At 33.9% G+C, this 16,520-nt stretch overlaps 1 protein-coding gene across 1 annotated transcript in view; it reads right to left on the reverse strand.

Annotated features, from left to right (window-relative positions):
• Positions 1 to 16,520, reverse strand: part of Sycp1 (synaptonemal complex protein 1) — a 108,314-nt gene that overhangs the window by 61,719 nt on the left and 30,075 nt on the right. The window contains exons 13-15 of the mRNA XM_052731488.1: positions 6,936 to 7,030; positions 6,296 to 6,480; positions 4,200 to 4,267 (exon numbers count right to left, since the gene is read on the reverse strand). Coding sequence (XP_052587448.1) covers positions 4,200 to 4,267; positions 6,296 to 6,480; positions 6,936 to 7,030 — 348 coding nt within the window. The remainder of the gene's footprint in view (positions 1 to 4,199; positions 4,268 to 6,295; positions 6,481 to 6,935; positions 7,031 to 16,520) is intronic.

The raw sequence follows: 16,520 nt of genomic DNA on the forward strand, positions 1-16,520 counted from the left end.
GTCACCATGATGTTAATAAAATTATGATCTTGAAAACCAACAATAAGCACTTTGTAACACCATTCTCAGTCTTATTCATTATGTAGCTGGGTCATATTCGATACTATGAAACACTCTCTACTTTTTCTCCCCCTTCAATTACCAAGAACTTGTATTATTCGTATTTCCTCTCTAATTCCTATTCCTATTTTGTTGCTTTTACATCCTTGCTACCAGGAAAAATAGTGTTTTACAGTGCTTATCTTTACTTCTGTGAATTCAATATTAATTTAAAAAATCTTTTCAGTACAACCTTCCCACTTTTTTCTTTTTTACATTTTTAACTTCCTATAGTCTCTTAATTTCCAGCTGTCGCCTAAATTGTATCTGACATATTATTTTTGTTCACTGTTAAAGAGTTTTAATTATTGGAAATATAATAGAACTCAGACTTCTCGTTGTTTAGAAAAAACACTTATAATAGCTTCCTCCAATCAACAAAACATGAAATATCAATATAGAAGCTACAGAAGAAACTTGTCACATACAAACCTTATTTAATCAGAAAGTTTCATTTTAGATAAAATATATTTTTTTTTAACTTGAGGACTGGTTGAATGATCTGAACATGAACACTCTTACCTCAATTCCATACAATTAGAAAAAAAAGAGACAAGAAGAAATAGAAAAATTATATACACACATATATAATCAAGATTACCAAAATAAAATGAACTAAAGAAAAAAGAAAAAAACAGAATATCTGCAAAGATTTCTGACTTTGAAAACTATATTATTAACTCAAGAATAAAATAATGTTTGGTCCTTATGTAATTTTCAATTTGCACTCCCATACACAGTATTTTCAATAATCTATCATCCCTCTACAACTATCCAAAGCCTCTCTATACTTTAAAATCTATTTTCTTTTTCTTTAAAAATCTTTTTTTTTATTTTACATACCAACTAGTGTTCCCTCTCCCTCCTCTTCTCCTCCCACCTCTCCTACCACCTCCCCTCCCCATTTTACCCCATCCCCTCCTCATAGTCAACACAGGCTGGCATACCAAGTTGGGCAGGACCAATCCCTTCCCCACTGCACCAAGGCTGAGTAAGGCATTGCACCATAGGGAATGTGCTCCAAAAAGCCAGTTCATGTACCTGGGGTAAGTCCTGGTCCCTCTGCCAGGGGACCCACAAACACAGCAAGCCACGCAACTGTCACAAACATTCAGAGGACCTAGTGTAGGACTCATGCAGGCTCCCCAGCTGTCAGTCCAGAGTCCATGAGCTCCTAATAGCTTGGGTCAGCTATCTCTGTGATTTTTCCTATCATGATCCTGACCCCCCCTTGCTACTATAATTCCTCCTCCCTCTCTTCAACTGAACTCCAGGATCTTGGCCACGTGCTTCACTGTGGGTCTCTGCATCTGCTTCTATCAGTCACTGGATGGAGGTTCTATGATGACAATTAGGGTAGACACCAATCTGAGTACAGGGGAAGGCTAGTTCAAGCACCCTCTCTACCATTGCTATGAGTCTTAGCTGGGGATAAAATCTATTCTTAACATCTAACTCTTCCTTAATGCTTTTCCTAACTCTTTTGCTTCTTTTTGGTATCAACATTAACATTCAATAAAAAACCTGAGCATAAGGGGTTGGGGATTTAGCTCAGTGGTAGAGCGCTTGTCTAGCAAGTGCAAGGCCCTGGGTTCGATCCTCAGCTCCGGAAAAAAAAAAAAAAAAAACCTGAGCATTTACCTCAAATATGTTTAAAAATATAAAAGAATTTATATTTTATACAAAGCTTCAATATAAATATGTATATGTTATTCACCATAAATACAACAAAAATAGAAAATCTCATACTTTATTTCTTACTCTAATATAATTTTTTGCTTACCCCCTCATTCTGGATACTATTACCCCAATGGTTTTATGTGTTTAAACTTTCTCTCATAGTAATTAAAGATTTCTCAAGAACCATGGTTTGACTTTTCATGTTCTCACAAAACACACAGTGCTGTTTCACAGTTCTCAAATTTCTTATCCAAACTTCTCATAATACCAAACTTCTCTGGTATGGGAAAATATTGAAATTACAATGTGATATATAGTAGCCATTTAATGGTAAACTGGACTGTTATAAATACACATTTAAGACAGTTTAAGTACTAAAATTATTCCTTAATCTACAACATTCAACAATTCTAAAGCAAGTAGGTAAGTATAATTTAAAAATAACTATGTTCTGCTGGGCGGTGGTGGCGCACGCCTTTAATCCCAGCACTCGGGAGGCAGAGCCAGGCGGATCTCTCTGAGTTCGAGGCCAGCCTGGGCTACCAAGTGAGTCCCAGGAAAGGCGCAAAGCTACACAGAGAAACCCTGTCTCGAAAAACCAAAAAAAATAAATAAATAACTATGTTCTGAAAGAATTTTTGAATTAGATAAGAAATTTGTCTTTAACCATTATACTTGAGTTTTGGTTGGTTGGTTGGTTGGTTGGTTGGTTGGTTGGCTGGTTGGTTGGTTGGTTGGTTTTTTGAGACTGGGTCTCTCTACATAGCCCTGGCTGTCCTGAAACTCACTATGTAGATCAGGCTGGTTTTGAACTCATAGAGATCCACCTACCTCTGCCTCTCAAGTGCTGGGGAAAAAGGTATGTTCCACCATGCCTGGCTGTTTTTATAATTACGCTCTAAAGTAAAATTACAAATAAAATTATTTGGACATTACAATGTTGGAAAGTCAAGCATTAATCTACAATGGAAAAATTAAGCATTACAAAAAAAGGCATAAATATGGTTCAAAAATTCAACCAAACCTGATAGGATAGGATAGACATTTTCTTCCGTGGTATAAACACTGATAAGGTACTCATGATCCAGTCACCTACACTCCTCTGAACCCTGTAATGAAACTCACTGAGTCACACACATACACACACACACACACCATGAAACTAGAAACAGGGCTAGTTGGGAAGAGTAAAAAGATTATCAAGAATAGGAAGGGCATAAGCAAAGGTAAATATGATAAAAACTTGTGATATATAAAAATATCATGCTGGTTTTATATATATAATTAATATATGCTTATAAAATATTTTTTACAAAGGGACTCAATCAAAGAGATGAACTACTTATGAAATGTTAGACAAGCATTTCAAATACTAGGCAATATTACTTATAATTATTTTAACTATACAAGTAATTCAACTAATAATATAAATATTCAAACTAACAGTAAAGTTTATAGAAATCTATGAAAATAATTTAGACAAATATCTGTCAATTCAGGAATATTAATCTATTAAAAATACTTTTTAATTGAAATTGAAAAAAAAATTTTTTTTCTTTTAATTGTCTATACTTGCAGATAGTTGAGCTAAAAAATATGAAGCATAGACTTATAGTTAGCTAACTACATGGTCATAAATTCACAAAATTATAAGTTGTTTTGTCTGTGTAAGTTCTTGAATATTAGCAATACTATATGATAATATAGAAAATTTTTTTCAAAAGTATTTCATAAATCAAATACCACTAAGCAATAAAGTCTACAAAATCTAGACACAAGCCAGGTGTGATGGTGCACACTTGTAATCCCAGCATTTGGGAGGCAGAGGCAGGAAAATTGCTGCAAGTTCAAGACTAGCCAGTCTACACAGAGAATGCTAGGCCAGTTGGAGCTACATAGCAAGACTCTCAAGAAACAAACATATAAATAAACAAATCCAGGCAGTGGTGCATTCCTGTAATCCTTAGCATTCATGAGGCTGGGGCAAAAGGATCAAGAATTCAAAACCAGTTTGAACTATGAAGTATAATCCTGCCTCAAAAACTGTTTCTTCAACTGAAATGTAAGACATTTCCCTAAGAAGTATTCAGGCCTCTGAATCCTAAAATAAGGAGAATACAAATATCTCAGGTTTCTAGACATCGATAAACTGCATAAATTTAAGTCTTCTTAAAATTTAAATATTCTATATTCTGTTATGATTTTCCCTAATTTTTATGTTTATTTTTATTTTATATGCATGAGTATTTTGTTTCACAGTTATGAGCATCATATGGGGAAACTAAATCTAGGTCCTCTGCAAGAACAGGTAAGTGCTTTTAACTGCTTATTAACAGTTTAATAAATTTAACAAAAAACCCAATTTTGTTTTTCTAATCGGTTATCAATGCTATCAAAGTACACTACTGTCTAACTCTTACCTAGTTCACTTGATTTCTTCTGGAGCTCCATGATAAGTAGTTTCAGTTGATCTTCGTTTTTTTCCAATCTTATGAGATATATTATTTTAAAGTTCAAATTATTATTTATTCAGGATTCATCTAATAACTAAAACTGGTATATTGTAACAGCTGATGTATCTGACATATAGATGTATTCAGTTATTAGACATTATTGAGCATTAATCTGAATAAAACAGTTTAAAATGAAAATTATAATAAATACATAATTGTTATAATAAGTCTATCTACCTAAAACTTTAAGGCTTATAATTTGTATATTAACTGTAGGGCAGTGGTGGTGCACGCCTTTAATCCCAGTACTTGGGAGGGGCAAGTGGATCTCTGTGAGTTCAAGGCCAGCACAGTCTACACAGCGAGTTCTAGGACAGGCTCCAAAGCTACACAGAAAAACCCTGTCTCCAAAAACAAAAGCAAAATTTAAAAAGGACATCTTAACTATTGACGATAATCAAATTTATACATTAGTGGATTTGTAATTATATTAAATTAAATGCATATTTATTATAATGAATTTTTCCTTTAAAAAATACAAATAAAAGAATGTGTATCATTTTATTGACTTTTCTGATCTTCTGTTTCCTTAAACCATAAAACTAAGGTAACTGCTGGACCAGTGAAATGACTCAACAGATAAGGGAGCTTGCTAACAAGCCTAACAACCCAAATTCAATGCCTAGAAGAGAACCTACTCCTACAAATTGTCCTCTGATCTACACACACACACACACACACACACACACACACACACACACACACACACACACACACACAAATGCTTAAATGTAGTAAATTAGGGGTTAGAAAGATAGCTCAGTATTTTAAGAGCACTGGCTGCTCTTCCAGAGAACCAGAGTTTGATTCCCAGTACCCTCATTTGGGCTCACAACTGTCTGTAACTCCAGTTCAGGGGGATCCAACATCCCCTTCTGGTTCCTGTAAAAGCTCTGCATGCATGTTATACACAGACACACATGCGGGCAAAACACCCATACACATACAATTTTTTAAAAAATTAATGTAGTAAATAAAAAAATTTACTAAGGTAATTGGAACAGATGATTATATAGTAATTCTCAATTTTACTATTTGAAAATTGCCTCAACAGGTTAATCAGAAATATATAATAGAAGAGTTAGAAAACCTATATTTTCTCCTTACTATGTGCGGTAGTAAAGAAAAATTAAGTAGAACCAGGATATAAACTAGGAGAGAAATTCATCCCTCTTCTTTACTGTGCCAAATTTAATTAAGTATTGTGCTAACAGGACAAAAATAATTACCTAGGCTCAACATACTTTTATATAAAAACTGTGTAAATTGAAAAAAAAGAACTAGTTGTTAATATTCTAATTTTAAATAAAATACTATTTAGTGCTAAAAGCAAATGAATAATTGATCTCATATGGAGTAATATTTACTCTATCTCAACATAGTTACTAAGTTTATACATTGTAAGTAAGGTTATAGATCTCATTAAAAACAAATTCTTCAACTAATCCACATGTAGTGGTTCTCAACTTGTGGGTCACAACCCCTTTGACAAGCCTCTAGCTCCAAAAATAATAATATTACACCTCATAATATTAGCAAAATTATAGTTATGAAGTAGCAATGAAAATAAATTTTTTTTTTTGGTTTTTTGAGACAGGGTTTCTCTGTGTAGCTTTGCGCCTTTCCTGGAACTCACTTGGTAGCCCAGGCTAGCCTCGAACTCACAGAGATCCGCCTGCCTCTGCCTCCCGAGTGCTGAGATTAAAGGTGTGCGCCACCACCGCCCAGCGAAAATAATTTTATAGTTAAGGGGTCACCACAACATGAGGAACTGTATTAAAGGATCACAGCATTAGGAAGGTTGAGAACCAATGACCCACAGTATTAATAAATATGTCCTATTACTTCACCAACACTTAAGGACTTGTTTATATAGCTTGACCCCACTGCAAAGCATACATGAGAACTATTCCAGGAAATGCCTGACTTTAAATAGTACTGAATATTAAAAGCAAATCATTTTTACATCTTTATTTATTTGTTTAAAATAAGAAATGTTTCACCTTTGCTGTTCTGTTCTCAAAAATTCCTCCAAGGTACATGTAGTAGATTTAAGTTCAGTAACCACAAATGAGTGGTCAGTTTTAGCCTTGTTAAATTCTTCCATTTGAGCTTCTTTTTCTTCAGTGAGCTGAGAAATCGTTTTTGTTGCTATCTGCAAATCTTCTTCTAAAGCCTTCTGAGTGTTCTAAGTGAAATAAATCACAAAACAGGAAGAATAACGCAAAGGTCTAAAATGTTGACAAGTCTTAAGTCATCTGCTTCTATAAATTTGTTTGCCCTCTTGCCCTCCATACTTCCTCCTTTTCATTGTCCCTCCTTGGCATACTGGAATAACCCACCTACTACCAAATTTCAAGCTACCATTATCTATAGTTCTGACCCCTCCACAAAGTTTTCCCAGACAGGTTAGCCCACATAGTTCTCTCCATTCTTAAACTGTTGTGACAATTTATTAGCCTGAGTCATACTATTGGTATTTAGGTATTTTTATCCAATGCCTTTTATTAGAAGCATTTATAGAGCAGGATTGTGTCTTCTCTATTTGAATCTAAGTCATTATACATTTTAGTCATTTCCAATAAAAATCTGTTAACTGATTGTGTGATACATACTATACACTAGTTAGTTTTTAAATCATACCATACTTCTTTGCAATGATATTTTAATATCTTCAAGTTCTGAAGTTAAATGATCCTTCTTTTCATTTAATTCTTTTAAGTTTTCATCTTGTAATTCTAAAAGATAAAATTATAGTTAGGCATTGTTTGATAGAAAATGGCTTTCAAGAAAACTAATTGCTAGAGCAATTACTCCTTTTCCTCTACTAGAAAATAGTCCAAAATAAAAACAATGCAAATATACACTCTAAATTTGATAAGATTATTTTTCCTAAAAATTCAAAAGTGAACATTTTAACTTTTTTCAGTATCTACATTTATAATTACAATAAAATAAAAAAGACATAACCCAGCTTTAACAGGAATATTAACAGACTATTCCTTTTTTTTTTTTAACATTTCTGTCAAGGAGTCAAGTGGCTTATATATGTCATGTCCTATTTCATTTGTTATTACAAATATGTTTTGGAGCCAGGTATAGTGAATGCAAGTCTCTAATACCAGGTAGTTGGGAGACTGAGACCGAAGGATTAGAAGTTGGAGGCAAACCTGGGCAATTTGGCAAGCTCATATCTAAAAAAAATTTTTATTTAAAAAAAAAAAACTGAGTAACTCAGTTAGCCCATGCTCTCCTTCTCAAAAACGAAAGTTTTGAAAATAAAAAGCATTTTGTCCATTGTGGAGGATGCTAAGGTTCTGTGAGGTCATAAATATCACAATAGGTAGTACACGAAAATCCGAGCCTCAGGTGGTCTTCAAAGATAAAGTTTGAGGTCTTCGAGGTTTTGAAGGAAAAGTTTTTTCTTATGATAATACAAGATACAGTCAATTCCCTCAATTTCCTATGAGAGTTTCATCAAAGATAGATATTTAAAACTAAAATGTTAACTATCTATTTTTTAAGGGTTATTTTTTTTTTCAGTTTTGTGTTCTGGATTTGGTTTTGGTGGTGGTGCTGGTGATAGTGATGGATTTGTTATTTTTTTTCTTTTTTGAGACAGGGTCTCACCGTGTGTCCCCTAGTTACCTGAAATTCATTTTATAATTCAGGGTGGCCTAGAAATTATACAGCCCAACCAAGCCTTGACTGTGCCATTCTCTTGCCTGAGTCTCATGAAGGATTACAGGCATGTACCACACCATGCCTGAATGAAATATTTTAGAATAGCAAAACAGTAATACATAAATATCCAAAAGTTAACATTAAATTATGATTGTACATAAATGGATTAGTATATCATGTAGTCACTAAAATGATAATAAAAATCTTACTGACAGTCATAAAACATGAGGACAAAATGACAAGTTAAAGTAGTACTTATGTGTCAGGTGGCAGTGGCGCACGCCTTTAATCCCAGCACTTGGGAGGCAGAGCCAGGTGGATCTCAGTGAGTTCGAGGACAGCCTGGTATACAGAGCAAGATCCAAGAAAGGCACCAGAACTACATAGAGAAACCTTGTCTTGGAAAAGAAAATAGTATTTATGTAAACCATGAACATAAAAGGAAAGGATATATAAAAACTACTTTTTCATTTATATTCCAGTGGTAAAATTATTCATGATTTTATTTTCACAATTTCCTATCTTCACTTCTAATTTCTAACCATAAATATTAAATATTTATTAGTGGGCTATGCTATGTAAAAAGCTTTTGATTCCACTTAATAACTAATGTTTATTAAATTCTGTCTCAGTTACTAGTTTATATGCCTTATATATGTATTCATTTTTAAACCTCATATAAACACTAAGAAAAAAGTTCATCATCTTTTCTGGATTCAAATTATACTATCGCTTCTTTTTAAAGTTCTTACTACATTTATTTATTCATTTATTTATGTGTGTGTGTGTGTGTCTGTCTGTCTGTCTGTCTGTGTAGAGGCATGTATGTGTCATAGCATACATGTGCGAAAACTTGCAGGACTGGGTTTCCTCCTTCCACCATGTGGATCCTGGGGGCTGAACTCAGGTCAAGCTCGGCAGCATATGCCTTCAGCTGCTGAGCCATTTCACCATCTATTACTGTCTTTTCTTAATAGCTACCAAAATATTTAACTATTTTGACTCTACTATTTCCACCCACTTAGGAATTTAGAATATTGATTATTGGCAGCTTAAAAGACTTGCTGTTATAATTAAACAGGATAATACAATTTAAAATGTTCAACCACAAAGTGCAATATATAATCAATAAATACTATTAAGATGATGATGACGATGATGATGATGATAATGATGATGCATGCTAGAAAATGGGCCTAAATATATATGTATTTGTAATACAACTGTTTAGGGAGACCAATAAACAATGACAAGTACCAATGAGTACTTATAAGTTACAGAAGTATAAAGAAGAGACACTTAAACCAAATAGAATCAATAATGGTTAGAGTTGGCAGCTGGACTTGGGCTGGAGAGATGGCTCAGAGGTTAAGAGTATTGACTGCTCAACCAGAGGTCCTTGAGTTCAATTCCCAGCAACCACATGGTGGTTCACAACCATCTATAATGAGATCTGATGCCCTCTTCTGGTGTGCAGACAGAACAGTGTATACAAAACAAATAAATCAATTTAAAAAAAAAAAAAGAGTTAGCAGCTGGGAGATGGCTCAGTAGTAAAGAACACTTGTTGCTCTTGCAGAGAACCAGATTCAATTCCCAGCATCTATGTAGTGACAATGTTGGTTTCAATTTGACTACATCTGTAATTAACTAAGCTGGGAACACCAGTGACAGATTTTTTTTTTCTTGACTAGATTATCTGAGTTGAGAAGATCCTAAATTCAGATCATTTAAGATGCAAAGAACCATCTTAAATCTGGATCATCTGAGGTTGGAAACTGGTGGTTTGAATAAAAATGGGCACCATTGGCATAAATATTTGATGCTTAGTCACCAGGGAGTGGCACTATTAGAAAGGACTAGAAGGATTAAGAACTGTGTCCTTATTAGAGGAAGTGTGTCCCTAGGGATGGGCTTTAAATTTTCAAAAGCCCATACCACACCCAGAATTTCTCTACCTGCAGATCAGGGTATAGTTCTCACTACTGTTCCAGCACAGACCTTCATGCCATCATGCTCCCTGCCATGGTAATAATGGATTAACCTCTAAAACTGTATGCAAATTCCCAATTAAACGCTCTCTTTAAAAACAAAAACAACAACAACAACAAAAAAAAACAACAGCAACAACAACAAAAAGTTGCCTTGGTCATGGTATCTCTTCACATCAATAGAATAGTGACTAAGACAGAAACCACCCTAAATGTGAGCCACACCTTCTGGTGGCAGCCACATAAAAGGACATGGAAGAAGAAAGCTTTTGTTTTTTGCCTGCTTGCTCTCATTCCCACTGTCAAGTTCATCTATTATGCTGCTGAAGTATCACTTCCTTAGTATTAGAAACTACTTCTTCAGGATTCTAATGAAAACCAAAGACCAGCTAAGACATCCAGCTAATTGTCTAAGAACTTTACAGGGAAACAAGTGAAGTGTACAAGTGTCTTCTTCTACAGTTATTATTAGAACATCTGTCATCAAATTTTTTTTTTTTTTGGTCAGCTTCAATCCAAGTGAAGAAAATTCAACTGGAGAATTCATGTAAAAGAAAACAAACAAAAACAGTGAGGAAAAGGAGAAAAAAACCGGAGATTACATTCATTCCAACTAATATGCAAAACTCAACAAAGGAACACAAAAATCAGACAGCTATCAGCTGAAATATCCTCACAAGAACATGACTTCTCTATACTAGAAAACAAAAATAATGGAATATGGCTAAAATATCACAAAAATATCCCAGTTCTACTTTTAAAAAAGATCAATGAACATATAGATTACTTAAATAAGCAGATAAATAAGTAGTCAATTCAGGACCTAGACAAGAAACTTATATAGTGGATAAAAAATGTCAATAACTGGAAGAAAAAAATTAAAAACAGGAAGAAAAAGTCAATAAAGTTGAGAAGTAGAAAAAGAATCAAACAGAAATTCTAGAAATGGATGAATCAATCAGATAAAAAAAAACATAATAGAAAGGACCATCAATAGATGAAAACAAGCAGAAGGAATTTTAGGGATGGAGAATGAAGTAGAGATGACAATATGCACAGATACATATAAAGAAAAAACTTAGTGAATGTAACCAAAACATTTAAGAACTCTGAGATAATGTTCAACAGACCAAAATAAAATTCCTGGAGTACAAGAGAGAATTGAGACAACTTATCCAATGAAATTCTCAAAAAAAAATTTAATTTAAAAATTTAAGATGAAGAAACAGAACATTTCAAGACAAGCATAAGTAAGGCAATTAATTCATGACAACCAAACCAGCACTGTAGAAAAATCCTTAAAGAAAAACTATGCACAGCAAAAGAAGAAAGATACTCTCACCCGTAAGGAGACAGGAATAAACATATTTTATGAAAGAAACAAAAGAAGAGAAGCAAGCCAGGAAGGAATCAGTCATGTTCTAACATAGAAAACCACCAAACCCCTAATACTAACAGGGGAAGAAGAAAAGAATAATCAATAATCCATCAAACCAGAACAACAATCAAAAAATCATAGTAGAAATAGCAAATCCCTTTCAACAATAACTTTAAATGCAAATGACCTCAAGTTGCTAGTTAAAAGATGCAGAGTAACTGAATAAAGTAAAACAAATTGAGTCATGCAACTGTTATTCCCAAGAAACACATATACCTAGCAAAAACACATACATATCTAGTAAAAGACATCCAAAAGCTGGAAATCTATCGACCGCAAATAACATGACATGCTATTATAATTCTCATATCTGATAAAATAGACTTCAAACCAAAACTAGTTAGAAGAGATTATCACTATATATTAATAAAGGGAATAATTCATCAAGAAAATGTAAGAGCTGGGTATAGTGGCACGGGCCTCTAATCCCAGCACTGAGGATGCAGAGACAGGTAGATGTCTATGAGTTCAAGGATAGTCTAGTCTACATACTAAGTTCCAGATATGGCCAACAAGGCCATAGAGTGAGAATTATCTAAAAAAAAAAAAAACCTAAAATAATAAAATATAACTATTATTAAATATCTATGAATCAAGTAATGTGTGTCCTAAGTTCTTAACACAAACTTTAAAAGGCCTAAAAATGTTCACATGTTCTCTAATGCAATACTAATGGAAGTCTTTAATAATTCACTCTCATATTGAAACAAGTCTCCCTCCCAGGGTCAGCAAAATGGTTCAATGGGTAAATATGCTCACCACCAAGCCTGAAGATCTTAGTTCAATTCTGGAGACCCATATAGCAGAAAGGGTTTAAAGATATTGACAGAATTTATTCCATCAAACATAATAAAGAATATACATTCTTTCAGTAGTGCATGAAATCTTCTCAGACCACTGCTGTGGGATGGTCTGTATGGCAAATGTGTTGCTGATTAGTCAATAAATAAAACGCTGATTGGCCACTGGCTAGGCAGGAAGTATAGGCGGGACAAGGAGGAGAATAGAGCTGGGAAGTGGAAGGCTGAGTCAGAGAGACAGGGCCAGCCACCATGATGATAAGCAGCATGTGAAGATGCCGGTAAGCCACGAGCCATGTGGCAAGGTATAGATTAATGGAAATGGATTAATTTAAGCTGTAAGAACAGTTAGCAAGAAGCCTGCCACGGCCATACAGTTTGTAACTAATATAAGTCTCTGTGTTTATTTGGTCGGGTCTGAGCGGCTGTGGGTCTGGCAGGTGAGAGATATTTGTCCTGAGGTGGGCCAGGCAGGAAAACTCTAGCTACAGACCACAGATGAATAAATTGAGAAATCAACATAGCAAGAAAAACTTCAAAAACTACACAAACACTTAGAGCCTAAACTAGACACTTTTAAATGAACAATGAGTAGTTTAACAAATCAATGAGGAATTTTTTTAATTCCTAGAAGTGAATGAGAACAAGAAGCACAACCTACCAGAAGCTCTAGGATAAACCCAGGGCAGTCTTTTAAGGAAAGTTTACAGCTATATGTACTCAAATAAAAAGAGCGAATAGCCAATCACTACATAGTCCTAGAAAAGGAAGAGGAAGCCAAAATTAAATGGAAAAGATGGCAAGAAATAATAAAGATTAGGGCAAAAAGTAATGAAATAGAGACTTAAAGAATGATACACAAAATCAAAGTACTGAAAAGACTAGCAAGATCAAAAAACCCCCAACTACACTAACCAAAAGGAAGAAGACTCAAATTAACAAAATTAGAGATGAAAAAAAAAAAAAAGAGCTGTTACAATAAACTCAGGTGAAATCCAAAACATCATTAGACAATACTTTGAAAATTTATATACCAAAAATCTGGAAAAAGCTGTAAGAAATGGATGATTTTTTTTTTTTTTTTTTTTTTTTTTTTGAGACAGGGTTTCAGTATTTAGCATTGGCTGACCTGGTACTCACTGTGCAGAAAAGGCTGGCCGTGAATTCCCAGAGATCAACTTGCCTCTGCCTCCCAAATTGCTGGGATTCAAAGGCATGCTCCACCACACCCAGCTCAGAATACGTAAACAATTTAAAAGACCCATAAAAAGAAATTATACCTAAGCAATAACTAAAAGCCTCTCCATAAACGAAAGTCCAGAACAAGGTGGATTCATTGCTGAATTCTTCCCAAGTTTTATGAAAAACCTAATGCCAATCTTCTCAAACTATTCCACAAAATAGAGAAGGAAGACTTGTTCCATTCTATAAAGCCAGTATTGTTCTGACACCAAAACTGGAAACAAACATTTTATTAGAAAAAGAGAGAGAAATGGAAGGAGGGAGGAAAGGAGGTAAAACTACATATCAATTTATCAGATGAACACAGTGTAAAACTTCTCTACAAAATGCTTGCAAATCAAATTCAAGAACACATTAAGAAGGTTATACATCATAACCAAGCTGGTTTTATACAAGTTGATGCAAAGTTGGCTCAACATATGCAAATCAATAAATGTAATAAACAATATAAGACTTAAAAGAAAATACCTAATCATCTCAATATATGCACAAAAGGTATGATAGAATTCAGCATTTCCTGAAAAATTAAGAATAGATGGAATATACCTCAACATAATAAAGACTATATATGATAAACCTATAAGCAGCATTATACTAAAAATAAGAGTATTTCCTCTAAAATCTGGAATGAGACAACTCTCTCAACTCTTAATCAATATAGTACTTGAAGCATAGTTGAAACAGTAACATAACAGAAAGATACAAAAGAAATACAAATAGGAAAAGAATAAGTCAAATCATCCATAGTTGCAGGCAACATAATTCTACACTTAAAATACTCTATTTACTCCAACCAGAAAACTCTTAGGTCTGAGAAACACTTTTAACAAGCTCCAGAAGACAAAAATCAACATTAAAAACTCAGTAGTTTTCATTACACCAATAACAAACTTGGTGAAAGAAATATCAAGAAGAATATCCTATTCATAAAAGCTTCAATAAAGTAAATCCCTAAGAATAAACCTAATAAAGAAAATAAAATACCTCTAAAGTGAAACCTTTAAGACACTGAAAACAGAAATTGAGTTAAAAAACTAGATTACTGAAAATTCCATGCTCCTCAGTTGAAAGAATATTGTGAAAATAGCTATATAACCAAAAGTAAATTACAGCCTGAATAACGCCCACGTCAAAATTGCAATGACGTTCTTCAAAGAACTAGAAAAACATAACCCTAAAATCCATGTGGAAAAACAAAATACTGTTAAGTCTACCCAAAGCAAAAACAACAATGCCTCAAATTATACTGCTGAGCCACAGTGAAAAAGACAGTACAGTACTGGTCCAAAAACAGAATGTAGAGAACAATGGAACAAAATATAGAACACAGAAATAAACATACAACTATATCTACTTAATATTTTTATAAAAGTATTTAAAAATATACATTGGGGGAAAAGACAGTCTTATTATATATATCTGAAGAACTCTAAATGCTACCACACAGATACTTGCACATCAGTGTTCATTGCTGCTCCAGTCACAATAGCAAGGAAATGAAATCAGCCTAGACGCTCATTGAAAAATTTGCAAGAAAATGGATTCATCTGGAAACTGAGTTAACTCAGACTCAGAAAGACAAACATTTCATGAACATGCTTATATGGACACTAGCCTTTAATTCTTATATATGTATACATACAAGGTTGGGTTTGAGTGTGGGTCAAAAAAATTAGGAAGGGTCCACAGGAAGAAGGGATAAAGGTTTTTAAAAAGAGAGGAAAACAAAATATATGGGACATGTAAGTGGAAAGGGAGTAAGTAGGTAGAAAGATACAAGTTAGGGGAGTAAAGATGGTAGGGGAGGATTAACCCAAAGTATGTATGAAAATGCCATTATAAACCCTATTACTTTGTATATTAATTAAAAACAAAAAATTAAAAACAATTTGTAACAATAACCTTTAATCCCAGCACTTGGGAGGTAGAGAGGCAGGCGGATCTCTTTGAGTTCAAGGTCAGCCTGGACTACAGAGTGAGTTTAAGGACAGCAAAAGCTGTTACACAGAGAAATCCTGTCTCAAACCTCCTCCAAAAAGAGTTGATGTCTAACTGTGAAGGAAAAACAGATTTCTAGAAAAAGGACATGACGACTAATGAATATAGCATTATAATCATTATAGATAAAACTTTATTCCCAGATTGTTTAAAAATAGATACTATGATCTTCCAAATGGTCATAATCATAAGTCTGCCTTCAGGCATGCATCAAAACTAAATGTACACTGTTCTAAGCCAAAACTTAATTTGAACTACTCATAAATTCTCCCAGAATCTCGTAAGATGCAAATAAATTTTCTTATAAAAATATACTTCTACATAAGCTAGATGTGGTAGCACATACCTGTAATCCCCAAAAGCAAAGACAAGACTGCTATAAGGTCAAGACCAGTGTGTTCTATATAGTAAGTTCCAAGACAGCCATGGATACATGGCAAGACTCTATCACAAAACAAAAATAAATAAAGATAGATAGATAGATAGATAGATAGATAGATAGATAGGCAGGCAGGCGCGCGCGCGCGCGCGCACACACACACACACATACACACAGATTTAGATGCTTTTTAAAGGCCTATCTATTTTTAAAGATTTTAAAACTTCTACAAATGAGGGGCCAAAGAGATGGCTCAGCAGTTAAAAACATTGTTATTCATCCAGAGGACCTGAGTTCAATTCCCAGCACTCGCATGGTGGCTCACAACCATCCATAATTCCAATTCAAGGTGATCCAATGCCCTCTAACCTCCATGACTACCAGGTACACACATGGTACACAGATGTACATATAAGCAAAACACTCATACACATAAAATACATAAATCTTTTTTAAAATTCTTTTAAATTTAAAAATCTTTTTCTTTTTTTAAATTTAAAAATTCTAAAATGAAGTTTCATGATCTAATAAGAAGAAGAAAAGTCAGGCTTGTTATATGCCTATAATCCCAGCCTTTGCAAGCTTCAACAGGAAGATATAGAATTTAAGGCTGATAAAGTAATAAGAATTTACCAAGGCAAGTATGGCAGAAGGTAGGACTTTTAGATGACCAAAGTTTTTTGTTTTGTTTTGGGT

Source organism: Peromyscus californicus, unplaced genomic scaffold (assembly GCF_007827085.1).
Source record: "Peromyscus californicus insignis strain IS unplaced genomic scaffold, ASM782708v3 Scaffold_9__1_contigs__length_137607984, whole genome shotgun sequence".
NCBI lineage: Eukaryota > Metazoa > Chordata > Mammalia > Rodentia > Cricetidae > Peromyscus > Peromyscus californicus.